The sequence below is a fragment of the Rutidosis leptorrhynchoides genome, chromosome 8, assembly GCF_046630445.1.
Source record: "Rutidosis leptorrhynchoides isolate AG116_Rl617_1_P2 chromosome 8, CSIRO_AGI_Rlap_v1, whole genome shotgun sequence".
Lineage (NCBI taxonomy): Eukaryota > Viridiplantae > Streptophyta > Magnoliopsida > Asterales > Asteraceae > Rutidosis > Rutidosis leptorrhynchoides.
The window spans coordinates 27,363,199-27,381,113 of record NC_092340.1 but is presented as its reverse complement, the minus strand read 5'-3'; the positions used below and the strand labels follow the sequence as shown (position 1 = coordinate 27,381,113).

Genomic DNA, 17,915 nt, shown 5'->3' with positions numbered 1-17,915 from the left:
GAATGTACATCATAGCACATTAGTAATATGAATTAACCGAGTAGTTAAGTTCCATACATAATAGCTTAGTACAAAGAGATTTATTATGGTTTAAAAAATTTATATATATAAGATATACATATAAATTCTTCAGAGGGAATGAGTTAATATTTCATAATTCGTTGATACAATATACGCGTTATTGATTCGTAATGATGTCCACGGTGATTCTTGAACTGGCGGAGCTTGTGATGTTACAGATGCTGATGATGCTGACAGTACTGACGGTGCTGGTGGTGCTGACGATATTGTTGGTGCCGGTGATGCTTGTATAACAAGTCTAGCTTGTAAATCGCGCACCATTCTTGTCAGGGTTTCGATTCTTCTCTCTATCATCTCTATCCATTCTACTCATCTGATTTTCGGTTAGAACTAGGAATAGTAATCTCTAAAACTTTTAGAAACTACATATTCTATGCAGAATATTTCTTCAATGAAGTGATAAATTAATACTTCATTGTTTGTTGTTGTTGGTACTCCTTGGTGCGTGTGATGTTAATATCCGAGGTACAGATTGTGATGTTGAGGCGTGTGATGCGGATGTGATTGTTGGTGGTGGTAATGATACTGTTGATGTTGATAACGGTGATACTGATTATGCTGCTGGTGCTGCTGCTGGTGTTTGTAGCCTTTGCACCATACTCACCAAAGCCGTCACGCGAGGGCGAAGTTCGTTAACTTCTACTAGTACACCGGAGTGATAGGCGGTTGGAACGAGCAGATGAATAAGATTCATAATATGGGATAGTATATAATCGTGACGAGATACTCTAGCAATGAGTGAGAAAATGGTGTCTCGAATAGGTTTGCCGGTAAGTGCTTCAGATTCATCGCCAAGAGGGCAATGTGGTGGATGAAAGGGATCACCTTCTTCTTGTCTCCAATGATTGAGTAGACTACGAACCCATCAGATGAATTGGGGATGGATGATTGGTTGATTCATTCTGATGACGCTGCTTTCAGAGCTTGAGTCAAGATTCATATCGGAATGGTTGTCGGAATCTAAGGAATTGAACTAGTTACGAGTTCCATCTGTACGGTTAGATAAAGGGTTTTCGATGTGAATTGATTTTTGGATATCGGATGACATTCTAATTACATAGAATACCTATCTATAGTACAGAAGATCTCGTAGATTACGGAGAGATTTAAGGAAACGTGTTAGATAAAGTCTACAGTAACAGATACGCTAAGATGTGGATTAGCAGATACGCTAAGATATGAATTTGTCTATACACTATTCATGCAATTAATGCATTAAGATGTGTCTAGACGAAGATTGATAAGCGGGCAATTTCCTACGGGTGATAAGTAAATGATTTTCGACTATAAATGATAAGCAAAACTTTTGACATGCAGACACGGTCGAAGTCCAGACTCACTAATGCATCTAAACAACTATCAGCTAGACACACTAATGCAAGACCTGGTTTGCTAAGACCACCGCTCTGATACCACATGAAGCGACCCATCCCAAACCATCAGGACGAATACAATAACATATGATTACATCGCGAGGTATTTGACCTCTATATGATACATTTTACAAACATTGCATTCGTTTTTAAAAGACAAACTTTCATTTAATCGAAAGTTGACAGGTATGCATACCATTTCATAATATCCAAACTATACATGACCTAATCTGTCATTTAGTTAATAATAATCTCTATTGAACTTCAACGACTCAAATGCAACGTCTTTTGAAATATGTCATGAATGACTCCAAGTAATATCTTTAAAATGAGCAAATGCACAGCGGAAGATTTCTTTCAAACCTGAGAATAAACATGCTTTCAAGTGTCAACTAAAAGGTTGGTGAGTTCATTAGTTTATCATAATCATTCATTTTCATCATTTTAATAGACCACAAGATTTCATATATTGTCACGCGTAAACATGCTTTAAAGTTGGTATCAGAGCGATGGTCTTAGTGAACCAGGTCTTACATTAGTGTGTCTAACTGATAGTTATTTAGATGCATTAGTGGATCTAGACTTCAACCGTGTCTGCATGTCAAAAGTTTTGCTTATCATTTCGTGTCAAAAATTATTTGCTTATCATCCTTAAAGTCTAGACACGTCTTACTGCATTTAGTGCATCGATAGTGTATAGACAAAATTCATATCTTAGCGTATCTGTTACTGTAGACTTTGCCTGACAGCTTCCGTTGATTCCTCCGTAACTTATGGGATTTTAGTATTATATATGCATATGTAAATCATGTATTGCAGGGTACTAATCTACATCCTATAATCTATTTCATATCGAAAATCTTTCATCTGATCGTACGAGATGGATCCCTCAACCAGTTCGAGTTCCTCGGAGTCCGACAGCTATTCCGACATGGATATTCACCTAAGCTCCGAAAGCATTGTAAACGAAATGGATCAACCAATTAGTCATCTTCTATTCGGGATGAATCGGGGATGGGTTCGTAGTTGACTTAACCGATGGAGACGAGAAGAAGGCGATCCTTTCCACCCACCAACCTGCATTCTTGGCGAAGAACCTGAAGCACTTACCGGTGAACCCATTCGAAACACCATTTTCACACTCATTTCCAGAGTATCTCGCCACGATTATATTCTATCTAAAATTCTAAACCTTATTCATCCGCTCGTTTCGACCGACAATCATCCTGGAGTAATGGAAGAAGTCAACGAGCTTCGCGCTCGAGTAATAAATTTGGAAAATATGGTGCAAAACTTACCAGCTTCAACAACACCACCGGCACCAACAGTACCACCAACATCAACACCGGTACCACCAACAACCCAAGTTTCAACATCACACGTCTCAACATCACAATCCATACCTCAAACTTAATCATCATTCTATGAATCGTTCTACATCATTTATCTTCGTTCTACATGGCGATTATGTAATCTCTAAAGTTTTAGAGATTATTCATTCTAATTCCAACCGAAAACCAAATGAGTTTAATATCATAATTGACTCATTAAATCCATGATTTCATCTGAAGAAAATATATATATGTAAGTATATTTTCATAAAGATTGTAATTAAAAATTCTTTCGTACAAACTGTTAATGGTGAAGATATTTTAACCGGTAGGTAATACCCGAGGAATATTTAGATTTCACATTAATAAGTTACACTGTACACTCTTCAAACCTGATTCGACAGTCAATTACTATCCTACTTACATCCACAGATATATGTATCCGTTCACCACAGAATAACCATTTTCATTCAATTTCATATTTTGATTTTGACATATCAGAATTCAACAAGTGGCATAATGAAAAAAACGTTGGACAAAATAAAATATTTTAGAAACAAACAAATTGACTATGAGGAATTCTGTTAAGAATCCATGCTAACTGTTCATAGCTAACTGTTCCTAGCTAACTGTTCCTAATTCCTTATTACATTTTAATTATCGCAATTTATTTATCGCAATTTTAATTCTCGCAATTTTATTTATTGTCATTTAATTTCTGTCATTTATTTTACGCACTTTAATTATCGCCGGATAAATCGGGACACGTATACAATGTTTTGACATATCATATCGACGCATATATATATATTATTTGGAATAACCATAGACACTCTATATGCAGTAATGCTTTAGTTAGCTATACAGGGTCGAGGTTGATTCTAAAATAATATATATACTTTGAGTTGTGATCGAGTCTGAGACATGTATACAATGGGTCACGATACGTATTAATTAATTCGAATATTATATATTAAACTACATATGAATTATTGAATTATTAAATGTGGACTATTAACAGTGGACTACCAACATTGGACGATTAAAATGAATTAAAATATTGATTATAACATATGAAACTAAACATTTCTTCAAGTTTGCCACTTGATTTCATCTTAAACCTCATTTGTATCTTGACGATTCCAATTTGAGTTCAAACCTTTCATAATTCTTGAAAACACCTCAATCGAGAGAATGAACCAACTGCATCTCATCTACGGATGAAAGGATTTATGCATATAGTTATGCACCTAAAAAAAAAAAAACTCTTGGAACCTGAGTAAAGGTTTAACACGTATCTGTGCTAGCTCCTTTGGCATTGTTATTACAGAAAATAACATTTCAATTCTTTTTCACAATAGTCAGTTTTGTCACAGCTCCAGCAAGTCAACTTCGACTTTTCGTTTGAATCAACCTTATTATAACTTGGATATATATGTTTGCCATTGTTATTGTTACCGGGAAACCTTTTATATTCTATAATATTACCAACAGACGTACCAGCAACCTCGTTGCTCCTTGGCTTAAATCTCTCCTAAAATTTTTTATATTTATTTATTGAAACCCTATCATGTACTCATCGACATCTTGTAGCGATAGTTGCCATACCAAATACCGGGAAGCATTAATCATTAATTCTCGAATTTCGCAGCGTTCCTATGTCAACAGTTATATATCTATATATAACGTATATCTTCTGGACCGATGAATTTCAATTCGGAATCTCTGAATTCCTGAAAAGCACTCTAGCTTACGAATCAGATCTCTGAGTTCTGAAAATGCTGATGAAGCAGCGAAAACTGAAGACTGTTTAAACAGTCAAAAGTTTGATAATAAAGAGCAACATACTGAAAAAGTTCAAAAGTTTTGATACTGAAAAAAAAAACTGATTGAGCAAATCACAAAGACTAAACCTGCCTTCAAAGAATCCAAATGATTCAGTGTCTGCTGAAGTCATTAACGAATATCTTGCTCCTGACTCTAAACCCTTACGGACAAATCTTCTTCATCATCCTTTGATATTAAAAATTCTAAGATATCATCGTATCTTTCATTATAAATATACTCGATATTTCTGAAGATATTTTCATGACTATTCTTATCTGAAATAATTTATCTCTTAGCGCTATCTGCGCTACATCATAAAAGAAACTATATTTAAGTACTTGTGTCTATTTCGTAAAATAGTTATAAAAGCATCGCATGTATTCTCAGTCCCAAAAATATATATTGCAAAAGCATTTAAAGAGGGAGCAAATGAAACTCACAATACTGTATTTTGTAGTAAAATACATATGACGATATTGAACAAGTGTAGGGTTGGCCTCAGATTCACGAACCTATATTCAATTTTATATATTAACACATATAATAGTAAACAAATAGATTTATATTTTATTATTAGTGATATGTTTGTTAATAATTTATAGGTTTTACTAATTAATTATGTATATTTAATTTATATACACTTTAAGAATATTAATATAGTTATGTTATATGTACTAAATATATTTTTATGAAACTAATATTTATTTGGTAAAATAATATTAATAATAAATAAAAATTGTATTTTTATAATAATAATAGTAAAAATACTTAATAATGATAGTAATTATAGTTATGAAAATAATGAAAATAGTTTTAATGATAATAAAATGATAATTTTTGTAAAAATGATAATTTTAATAATAATGATAATTTCAATAATAAAAATGATAATAATATTAATAGTAATAATAATAATAATAATGATATTACCAATACTAACAATAATGATAATAATATTAATTGTATGAATGATACTAATAATTATATTTTTAATATTTGTAATGATAATAATAAAAATAATAATAATAATTAATAATAATAATAATAATGAGTAATAAGTAAACTACCTCAAAGAAGTAGCCCTTAAAAAAATGCCCAAGTCCGGGTTTGAACCCGCGACGTCCCGCTAACCCGATAACAACCTTAACCATTCACGCTATCTTATTTTTCTGATATTATTCGCATCATACGTAAATTTATCTCGTATTCATCTTATAACCTGGCCCAATCCTTCGGCCTAACACTACTTTCATAAGCCCAAGTATTCACAAGTTCAAAAGAAGCCCAAATCATCAAACCATTTAATTGATCGATCCTATAAGCCCAACACTGTATAAATCAGTCGATTAAATGGGTGTAAGAAGGTTTCGATCAAACACACTTCATACGGATTCATCATCATCGTCTTCATCGCGATTACCATTACCATCATCATTTACGGACTGGATTTCATACTCCGTTGTTAATTAGTGGCGGATAAAAAGTACTCAGATAAAATCCCAAATTTTTAAATTAAATTCCTTTATTTATTTCAGTCATTATGGTATAAAATTCGATCATTAATTTATTAAATAAAAATTACATCAACTGTCCCTCTCAATTCTGGGAAAAATATAAAAAGTGTTAAAATTTAATAACTAGATCCTAAATACATTTTTAGTAAGCCTAAAATTTATAGAACTCATTTTCGGATCACCGTTTATTTTAGTTTGAATATTAACTTATCAAGAGATACGAGACAATCATTGTAAAACATGCATTGAAAGTCAGGCAGGAATCTCCACTAACATTTGTATGGTTCTCGTTAATTGACACATTCGTTCTTACTTGTAATCACTTCACCATTTATTCCGAATACCGTTAAAAATGACAGATTTCTCAAATCAAAGTGGACCTCATAACTGAGACTCGTAATCATAATTCAATGTATTTGATAATTCAATCATATGATATTATCTTTTAATTCCATCAATAACGATATTGAACAAATATCGAAACAAACACGTTTATGTAAAGTATTATACATCTAATACCTTGTTAACGTTTTCAATTACTATAACTATATATAATATATATATCTATATACACATAAATGTTCGTGAATCGTCGAGCATGGTCAAAAGGGAAAATAATTACATGAATATAGTTTCAAAAATTTTGAGACTCAACATTACAGACTTTGCTTATTGTGTCGGAAATATATAAAGATTAAAGTTTAAATTTGGTCGGAAATTTCCGGGTCATCACACAAAAGTCTTAGCGTCTATAAACAGTATCATTAGAGCTAGATTCAAAATAGGGACTTGCACTTCCACTTACTATAAGACCGATGCTCCGCTATCCTCAAATAGGCTCCTTACCTTCACGGTGTCCTTTCGTTCCTATTAAAACATAAACATAACATAAGGGTAAGCTTTCATGTTTAGTGAGTTATAACTGAATAAAAGAACACATAACATTAAACATAAACAATATATCACTTAAGCTTTCCAACCCGAAGGTTGCCTACTTACTATCGGATCCGATTCCATTCCTTACCATATACACAACTTACTAAGGTCAAACTAGTAATTGTGCCTAAGCTAAACATGACCATAGGCATACACATATGCCTAAGCTAACCTTATTGCAATGCATACATACATACATAGACATTCAAAGTGTGTAAGCTAAGTCATACCGTAGACGAGATCATTAAGCAAGCTCAATGACCTTGCCTAAGCTAATCATCAACCATAGATACAATTATTAGGCATGCCTAATAATCCTATCTAAGCTAACCATCTAGTGCACTTAGTCGTCACCCTCTTGCACTGATGCAATCCGGGAACACTAAGCCACTCTTGACCCACCCAATTTACCCCCTATAAACTCACCTTGGTTAAATGAGATTTCTTGGTCGCTTGAAGTTCCTTTGTCTTGATTAGCACCTATACATGAGCTAATCTCATCATTAACATAATTCAAACGAATTTACATCTTTCAATTGCTTACAACACTTTCATATACTTACACATTTGAACTTAATCTTTCTTAATCCCCTTTTTAACTCATCATAATACATGAACATTCATAAAGTATCATTTTTCTTTAATACTCAAGTTCTCTAGTTTAATCCATACAATTTAGAACTTAACATTCTTAACAACAATTACTTATAATAATTTCAACAATTTAAAACATAACCTCTCTTCTTCACAATTTAGCTAAATCTCATAATCATCTTCATTGAGGCATTTCATCAAACACCTAGTGTGCATGACTTGATTCTAGACTACTAGCAACACCAAATTCACCCTTTTCATTTCACACATTCAAATAGCAAGTTCATACATGAACTTACATCCAAACATCAATTAAAATTCGTTTTTAAATCATACAAATGTGCACATTCACAATAATAACAATTTATAAACTTGAGATTCACTTAGAACACCCACTTTAGTGATACAAAAGACTTAGAAGTTCATACCTTGTCTTTAGGATTTATGAACCCTAATTGTGCACAAATGAAGAAGAGATTGAAGGATTGCAACTTGCTATGATGATCAAGGCACACTTAATTACATGAATTTCTACTTGCATGTGCTTAATTCTTCCAATTAAGGATTTCTCCTCTTCCTCTTGGTGCTAGTCGACACACACACACACACATACACACACACACACACACTAGTTTTCTGGATTATTTTTTTGCAACTGATAAGAACTTTCAGCATTTTACATGTTTTAATTAATTATCTTTGCCTTATTTGCACTTTCTACCCTCCCCACCAAAACTATAATATGGGAGGTCCTTAAACTAACTTTGCACACTTGGTCCCTCTTATCTTTAACTTAACGAGCTTTAAATATTAACCCATTATAATACAAAAATAACACTTACATATAATGTAACAATAATTTACATAAAATATTACCTTAGTTATTTGGGATGTTACAACTCACCCCCCCCCCCCCCTCTGATCGTTCGCGTCCTTGCGAACCACTTTTGGTACAACGATGGATAATACTTTATAAGCCATTCTTCGGGTTCCCACGTACATTCGGAACCCTTTCTAAATTTCCATAAAACTTTCAACAATGTCACCGACTTATTTCTTAATTGCTTAACCTTATGATCCAAAATCTTTATTGGCTTTTCCGCATATCTTAGCTTATCGTCAACCTCAATTTCATTAAGTGGGATATACGTTGATTCATCCGCCAAACACTTTCTTAATTATGACACGTGAAACGTGTCATGTATGTTACTCAATTCATCGGGCTAGGCCAAATGGTAAGCTACCTTCCCGACTCTCGCAACTATTTCAAATGGTCCCACAAATCTTGGACCCAATTTTCCCCTTTTTCGAAAACGAATTATACCCTTCCATGAGGAAACCTTAAGCATTACCTTATCCCTCACTTGAAATTCTATCGGCTTCCTTCTCTTATCCGCATACGATTTTTGTCGGTCTTGTGCCACTTTCATCCTTTCACGAATTTGATCTATCATTTCGTTTGTTTATTGCACTATTTCCGTGCTTCCCAATTCTCTTTGACCCACTTCACCCCCAAAATATTGGGGTCCTACACTTTCTCCCACACAACATCTCATAAGGTGCCATTCCGATCGTAGAATGATAACTATTATTGTATGAAAATTCAACTAAAGGTAAGTGAGTATCCCAACTACCACCAAAATCAATGACACACACCCTCAACATATCCTCAAGAGTTTGGATAGTCCGCTCACTTTGACCATCCGTTTGTGGGTGAAACTGTGACGCCCCGTACAAAATTAACGTGTACGGATCATCAACAACAGGTCCATTACACGGTTACAATACTATATGCTGTTTTAAAACAAGTTTTGCATTCATGAAAAGGTAACGTCTTTACCGAAATCAAATGTTTACAAACGATAACGTGCTTCTACGAATAGAAAGCATTAACATAAGTACGTGACTCAAAGGTCATTACAAAACCGTTGTTCAAATGTAGCATAAGTTGTGAATGCAAAAATAAAAGTTCCATGATTGAGACATCTCTAAATAATGCCGCGGAAGTCTAACACATCGAGTCTATAACAGCAAGTCTATAGCACCAAGACTATAGCAGCAAGTCTAACAGCGAAAGCAACAATGTCTAAGCACCTGAGAAATACATGCTTAAAAAGTCAAAACGAATGTTGGTGAGCTATAGTTTGTTTGTAATGAGTAATGTAATGTAGGCCACGAGATTTCAGTGCTTCAAACCAGCGTTTCAAATCAGTATTTCAAATCAGTATGATAAAGTATATGCTTATCCGTGGGCACCCGGTAACTAACTTAACGTAATAATACCCCCTAAAAGTATACTTGGCGAGTGCGTATGTTCTCGAAGTATTAAACACCCGTTAAATGCTAGCGCAACTAGCCCGAGTGGGGATGTCAAACCCTATGGATCCATATCTAAGATTCGCGTTCACTGGTTCAAAAACCAATGACTAAACGTTACCGAGCTAAGGGGAAAGTTTATGCCGTTGTATAACCCACACATATATAAAGTTTAAGTACTCGTCCCTAGTATGTAAAACATAAAAAGCGCATGTATTCTCAGTCCCAAAATAGTTGAAGTAAAAAGGGATGCTATAACTCACAGTGAATAAGCAGTAAAATCGATACGAGATAAGTAAGCAAGTAAGTCGGTCCGAATGGTCCTCAACCTAAGTCAAAAGTTACTAAGTCAGTAATTCATTCCCAAAGGTTTGAAAGTACGTAAGTTAAGTCTTAAGTATCATCATCATCATCATCATCGTACGTAAAAAGTAAAGTAAGTTTTCAATCAAGAATAGAGATCGAAACAAAGGCTGACTTCGTTCAGCTGCTAAGACCCCTATACAAATCGAAAAGACTCGTAGTCAGTGGCCATGGCTTTGTATGTGAGTTTCTAACTACTGACCAATTTTCAGATCCTAACTCATCTTCGTTTGATCGTGGCGACGGTTTAAGTGCGAGTAGGTCAGAAATTTCAGCACAACGTTACAAAGGCATAGTGACTTTCGAAAGGCTATAAATCCTAAACCATATATCGGATTAAGACGAGTCTTAAATGAAAAGTCATCTACTCAAACCGAACTATCTGGAAATCAACTTTTCCAGAAGCCCAGGGGCATGATCAGACCCATAAAAACAGTAATCAAGTGCTCCGGTGGGATTCTTGGTGCTTGATGCTCATCACGGTTCTCATCCTTGATGCTTGTAGCTTCAAGTGTACAACTCATTGATGTGTTAGCATCACTTTGACCAAGGTTTAACCATCAACACACAAGAGTCAAGACTAAGAATTAAAACACAACTCATGTGAGAGTTTGAGCAAGGTGATGAACCAAAGTTACCTCAATTTTCTTAGTTTCAACACAAGTACAAGTCCTATTAAGTTATAAACTTTTAATCAAACTAAATAAGCAAGACCTTAAGTTATGGAACTTAGATCTTAGCTAAGTATCAAGACCTTAGACAAAAAGTCTAGATCTCATGTTCTTGTGAAACTCTAAGTCATAACACTTAGTCTTTCAACTTTTACACAACTATAAGTTATGAAACTTAGATCTTGTAAAGTAAAGTGAACACAAGTTAATGAACTCTTGTTTTAACAAGTTAGATGACCATAAGTTACATAACTTAGATCAACTTTAGATGAGTGAAAGTTATAAGCTAGGAAGCTTAAACTTTCTTGTTCTTGAATATTCAAAGTTAGACTTTGGTTACAAGATTCATGAGATCAAAGTTAACAAGTAAATCTTTGACCAAGGAACTTATATAAATCGAATTTCATAAACATAAATGATAAATTTAAAGTTAAAGATAAACAAGTTCAAGTTTGGATCCTTTATATAAAGAGATATCAAGTTACAAGCTTGAATCTTCATAAAATGAACTTTAAAGTTCCAACACTTGAACATAAAGAGGATCTCAAAGTAATTGATCCTTAGATTATTATAAGTTTCATGTAGAACCAAAAGCTACAAAGCTTTGATCCTTGTTCTTGCTTCTTTATCATACAAGTGATTAAAGATTGCAAGATAACATGAGCATTTAAGTTACAAAAACCAAAATCCAAAAATAATAAAAAGATGATAATGATTTCGATTATGAGAGCAAAAAAAGAAGAAATAGAGTTTAAACCTTCAAGTTCTTCAAGTAATTTAGAGAGAAAAGTTAGAGAGAAACTTGAGAGAAAAAGAGTGTGTTTTTGAAATGAAATAAGATGTTTAAAATGAAATGGTGGTGATGGTGGGAGCCATAAAGGCCGACGGTTAGCATGGGTAGGGTGGGGGGACCATTTGCTTGGCATGGGTGGTAGTACATGGTGGTGTAGGCTAATGTTGGGTGGCATGGGACATAATGTTAAAATGTGTAAGTATTAGTACACTAGCATGCTTAAACTTTGTCTTACATTCTATTGGGTTTTGTCTTATGTTTCATGGGCTAGTTAGTCCATTAATTAGTCCACTAAATAAGTCCTTTACTTGAGTAGGTTGGGCCATGGAAGTCCACTAAGGTGTTAAGTCCAATAAGGCTACTAGTGAGCATTAGTAAACACTAAGCGTAATTAATAAACCACCAAGCCAAGTAATTGTCATAAATAAATAACAATTATGTTTACGTAGTCATAATATTCCAATTATGACAAAATTTTAACGTGTACCAAGTACGTAGCTCGTTTTAAAAAATAAGTGACACTAACAGTCGTAAATGCATTCAAGGATCATGTTAAGTAACTAAGTACTTAAAAACACGTTGTAAGGAATTAACGAAAGTAATTAATCATAAATAATGATCCCAGAATAAAATCTAACTCAGTACGCACAAATGCGCAGTTTTGTGAAAGTATAAAATATAAATATAAGTCGAAAAAGTCGGGTCGTTACATAAACGCGGTGCTTACACCCATCTCTTCTTGAAATTTCCTACAATATCGCGAGGTAAATCGAGTGTCACGGTCCGAAACGATGGAAAACGGCACTCTATGTCTTGCAACAACCTCATTCATATATAATTTAGACATTGTTTCGGATGATGAAGCTTCTCTTATTGCCAAAAATAATGCACTCTTAGTCAATCTATCAACAATAACCCAAATGGCGTCATGTTTCCGAGGGGTCTTAGGCAACTTGGTTACTAAATCCATCGTGATATGCTCCCATTTTCGTATCGGTACCTCTAGTGGTTGAAGTTTACCATACGGCATTTGATGATCGGCCTTTACCTGGAGGCAAGTAAGACACTTATAAACATACTTTACTATATCTCTCTTCATTCCTGGCCACCAATAATCTCTCTATAGGTCCCTATACATTTTTGTAGCACCGGGGTGAATCGAATACTTAGATTTATGAGCTAAGTCAAGGAGCTCACTTCTAGCACCACTTTGTAAAGGTACCCAAATTCTTCCATATCTAAGCCTTAGACCACGTGAATCTACCATAAAATCACCCACTTGCTCTTTAATCCTTTCTTTTCTCACATTTTCGGGGGTTAACGCTTCATCTTGCGCTGCTCGAATACTATTAAATATTTGGGGTGATACTACCATGACTAAACTCATTACCTTAATTGTTTGGTGGCTCGACTTTCTACTAAGAGCATCCGCCACCACATTAGCCTTCCCGGGGTGGTACAAAATTTCACAATCGTAATCTTTCACCAAGTCGAGTCCTCTCCTTTGCCTATCATTTAAATCTCTTTGATCAAACAAATACTTTAAGTTTTTATGATAGGTATGGATGGAGAACTTTACACCATAAAGATAATGACGCCATATTTTCAAACCATAAAGATAATGACGCCATATTTTCAAGGCAAAATCCACGGCCGCTAATTCTAGATCATGGGTGGGATAATGCTTTTCATGTATTTTCAATTGTCGAGAAGCATAAGCTATGACTTTCCCTTTTTGCATTAGCACACAACCCAAACCTTTTTCTTAGAAGCATCGCAATAAACCGTCATATTCTCATTTCCTTCCGGTAAAACTAGTATAGGAGCTTGAACAATTTTCTCTTTAAGGAGTCTAAATGCTTATTCTTGCTTTTCTTCCCATTTTCATTGCACATTCTTACGGGTTAACTTTGTGAGTGGGGTGGCTATTCTAGAAAAATCTTGTATGAACCGTTGGTAATACCCCGCTAACCCAAGAAAACTTCTAACTTCGGTGGGATTCATAGGCGGTTCCCATCTCATCATCGCTTCAATCTTCGATGGATCAACACAAATACCCTTCTTGTTAATGACATGTCCTAAAAATTGAACCTCGGGAAGCCAAAACTCATACTTAGAGAACTTAGAGAACAACTTTTCTTTCCTGAAAGTTTCTAACACTTTTCGTAAATGCACCACATGTTCCTCTTCCCCTTTAGAATATACTAAAATATCGTCAATGAATACAATCACAAACCTATCGAGCATCGGTCGACACACCCTATTCATTAAATCAATAAACGCAAAAGGCATTACCACTAGTTAACCCAAAAAGCATTACCACGAATTCATAATGACCATACCTAGTGCAAAAATCCATTTTAGGGATATCCTCTTCCTTCACCTTTAATTGATGATAACCCGACCTTAGATCTGTCTTTGAAAAGAAACATGCCCCTTGTAATTGATCAAACAAGTCATCTATCCTCGGTATTGGATATTTATTCTTAATAGTGACTTTATTCAATTCACGATAATCGATACACATTCTCATTGTTCCATCCTTCTTTTTCACAAATAGAACCGGAGCTCCCCAAGGTGAGCTACTAGGATGAATAAATCCTTTATCTATCAAATCTTGTAGTTGAGTCATCATTTCCCTCATTTCCGACAGAGCTAGTCGATATGGTGCTTTGGCAATTGGCGTGGCTCCGGGAATCAACTCTATTCGAAACTCTACTTCTCGTTCGGGAGGAACATCGGGCAATTCATCTGGAAACATATCCGGAAACTCATTAACCATAGGTACATCATTTATTCCAAGAACCTTCTTTGAATCATCGATCACGTGCACCAGGAACGCACAACACTCATGGGACAAAAATCATTTGGCTCTAGAATACGTACATATAGGAATAGCACGTCTAGCCCGTTCCCCATAAATCCAAATAACCTTTCCACTTGGTGCTTGAACTAGTACAATTTTCTTTCAACATAATATTATTCCTTCATTGTCATCTAGCCAATCCATACCTACAATTACTTGAAATTCTCCCATATGCATGGGTATTAAATCTATAGCAAACTTCTCATCATCCAAAATAATTTCACATCCCTTAATGACACTATATACCATAACGGTTTTATTTTTTGCTATCTCTACCTCTAAAGGATGCTCTAACATACTTGGGGTCATGTCAAAATGTTTACAAAAAGAATAAGAAACAAACGACCGTGTAGCACCGGAAGCGCATGTAAAGAGTTTACAATAAAGGTACCTGACACCACATTTTGGGATTCCTTCACTTCGAGAGCGGTAATCTGATGAGCTCGGGCTCTTGGTCGATTATCACTTGTCTTTGGTTCCTTTTTAACCTCCTTCTTAACACCACCACTTGCTAAATCCTTCTTATATTCCGGGCATTCAGCTTAAAAATGACCCTTTTCAAAACAGTAATAACATTGTTTTCCTTTCTTAGGACATTCGGCGGCTCTATGACCCGGTTTCCCACATGAGTAACAATCGGTAGTACCCGCTTTACACTCGCACGTATGATTTTTACCACACCTATTGCACGTTTTTACTTCTTTACCACTACCTTTCCCCGGCGTGAAAGCACCTTTTGACTTTTGTGGGGAGTCGGAATTAAACTTACCTTTCTTCGGGCTCATATTTTGCATTGACTTTGAATCTTGATCCAAATTTTGTTTAAACGCGGCTTTCTTCTTAAGTTCATGTTCCCACACAAGAGCCTTGTTCATCATTTCAGCTAAGGTCTTATACGTACCATTATCGATAAACTCACGTATTTCAGGGTTTAACTTCTCATGATAGTGGTCCATCATTAACTTAGGACTTGAAACAAAATTCGGGCAAAAATGAGACCCCTTATCATTAAACTCGGCATTGAACTCGGTCACGGATTTACTCCCATGTTCAATATTCATGAATTCGGACTTTAACCTACTAACTTCGGCAGGTGGAGCAAATTGATCCATAAACATTTCACGAAATTTTTCCCACAGAAAACTTGTCGCCACATTTCGTCCATGTGACTGAACTATAAAATTCCACCATTCATAACTACTGCCCTTCATTTGGTGTGCCGTGTAAATTACCTTTAGGTGTTCAGGACATTCACACAACATGAAAGTTTCTTCCATCTCGTCGATCCATCTTTGACTAACAATCGGATCAACTTTACCATGGAATTCCGGTGGATGACAGTTTGCAAACTTTTTGAACTCAAAACGCTCATCCTTCTATTTTGGAACTTATACTTCCTCTTGTCCCACCCCACTTCCCCCCTTCTCCTCTTAACACGGGATTTTTCGTCATAAGAGTCTTTAATTTTTCATCTAATTGCTCATTAATCAACTTCTTTATTTTTTCTAGGAGAGTTAGGGTGTATCGCACCAAGGCTTGCCCTATTTGTCCCGAAAGATCATTTTCCATTGAAATTTCATCAGATTCAGATTGCGAGTCTTCGATGGACTCCCTTGAAGGGTTGTGAACGTACTCGTCGTCCTCTTCATTGCTTCTATTAGGAGATACAATAGCCATTCTGAAATAATACGTCCAACCCATTAGTTCAAACACATGTATCAACAATTGAGCATAACTTAAGTGACCAAATTAAAATTCAACTCATTTCACCATGACCATAGTAGATGTTCATGCGTACTATAATGATGTAATGGCGATGGTCGGTCGTCATTACACCATCCTATTAAGCACTTGATTATTTATGACTCATGGTTAATGAGCATTAAACTCTTTGTTCAAATCATTCACAATCTTAGAACCACACTATAGGTCTCGTCAATAAACTCTTTCCTATGGAGCATGGCATAACCCTTTAAACTTATCTATCATGCAAGTCCTAAACCGCTTATCTTCTATCAACGATGGTTTAAGCCCAGATAATCCCTATAGTGAATTATCCAAGTCCCTTAAACCATAGCTCTGATACCAACTTTTAATGCCCTTAAATGATAATTTTTTTTTAAGTGAGTTGACCACCCAACCCAGTGATATGCCGCGGCACGGCTAGTCTGGGCGTGGTGCGGCCAGACAAAGGAATTCAGGTCAGTTGTTCAGTTCTCCTGTTCCCAAAACACTCTAAACGGTGCGGTGCGGCTTAGGGGCTCGCGGCGCGGCCCTGTGCTGTCGCTGGTGCTGAACTTAATTGGCCTTAGAATCACACTTTCACAACTTGTAACATCACACAACATCCTTTTTAATCATCGCAATACATTAACAAACTTAACGAAATAGTTTCAACATCATTAAGAGTTACGGAAATCATTTAGTCGCACCCGACCCATTTACATAACTTTTACTTAACACTTTGACCCAAATTTCAAGATGAACATAGTTTATGGGTACAAAAGTCTTAGCGTCGATAAGCGGTATCGTTAGAGCTAGATTCAAAATAGGGACTTGCACTTCCACTTACTATAAGACCGATGCTCCACTATCCTCAAATAGGCTCCTTACCTTCACGGTGTCCTTTTTTTCCTATTAAAACATAAACATAACACAGGGGTAAGCTTTCATGCTTAGTGAGTTATAGGTGAATAAAAGAACACATAACATTAAACATAAACAATACATCACTTAACCTTTCCAACCCGAAGGTTGCCTACTTACTATCGATTCCGATTCTATTCCTTACCATAGACACAACCTACTAAGGTCAACCTAGTAATTGTGCCTAAGCTAAACATGACCATAGGCATACACATATGCCTAAGCTAACCTTATTGCAATGCATACATACATAGACATCCAAAGTGTCTAAGCTAAGTCATACCATATACGAGATCATTAAGCAAGCTCAATGACCTTACCTAAGTAATGATACGCATACCCGATTGGCTCATGTTGCGCATCACACTTGCACCATGTGCATGCCCTCTGCGCTATTGCACTACTGGCGCAAGTAAATGTGCGTCAGGGGCGCCAACTTAATGATGGCACGCTATAAAAAGATGGCGTGTCCCGTACTTATCACGATCTCTGTACAAAGGGCCGACATGTAATAAAAAAGGTAATAGTACTGTTCCCTGGTCCCCTCCATGAAGTTATCAGGCAGTACATGCAAAAAAGTAACGTAGAACACGTGGCCCCAATG

General features: G+C 35.6%; 1 protein-coding gene and 1 pseudogene across 1 annotated transcript; both read right to left on the bottom strand.

Annotated features, from left to right (window-relative positions):
* LOC139863252 (uncharacterized) overlaps positions 1-9,110 on the bottom strand; it is a 29,847-nt pseudogene extending 20,737 nt beyond the window's left edge.
* A 4,573-nt stretch (positions 9,111-13,683) lies between these two features.
* On the bottom strand, positions 13,684-15,942 carry LOC139863251 (uncharacterized). Its single transcript, XM_071851890.1, has 5 exons — positions 15,261-15,942; positions 15,057-15,206; positions 14,363-14,550; positions 14,142-14,182; positions 13,684-14,059 (listed from the first exon to the last, which is right to left on the bottom strand). Exons 1-5 carry the CDS (start codon positions 15,940-15,942, stop codon positions 13,684-13,686), a joined length of 1,437 nt encoding a protein of 478 aa, XP_071707991.1.
* Between the last annotated feature and the right edge of the window lie 1,973 nt (positions 15,943-17,915).

Coding starts and splice junctions, on each gene's coding strand:
- LOC139863251 (XM_071851890.1), bottom strand. CDS start 15,942: ATGGAAGAAACTTTCATGTTGTGTGAATGTCCTGAACACCTAAAGGTA. Junction 15,207..15,260: donor GGGTCATAGAGCCGCCGAAT/GTCCTAAGAAAG, acceptor GTCATTTTTAAG/CTGAATGCCCGGAATATAAG. Junction 14,183..14,362: donor GCTCACCTTGGGGAGCTCCG/GTTCTATTTGTG, acceptor CATCAATTAAAG/GTGAAGGAAGAGGATATCCC.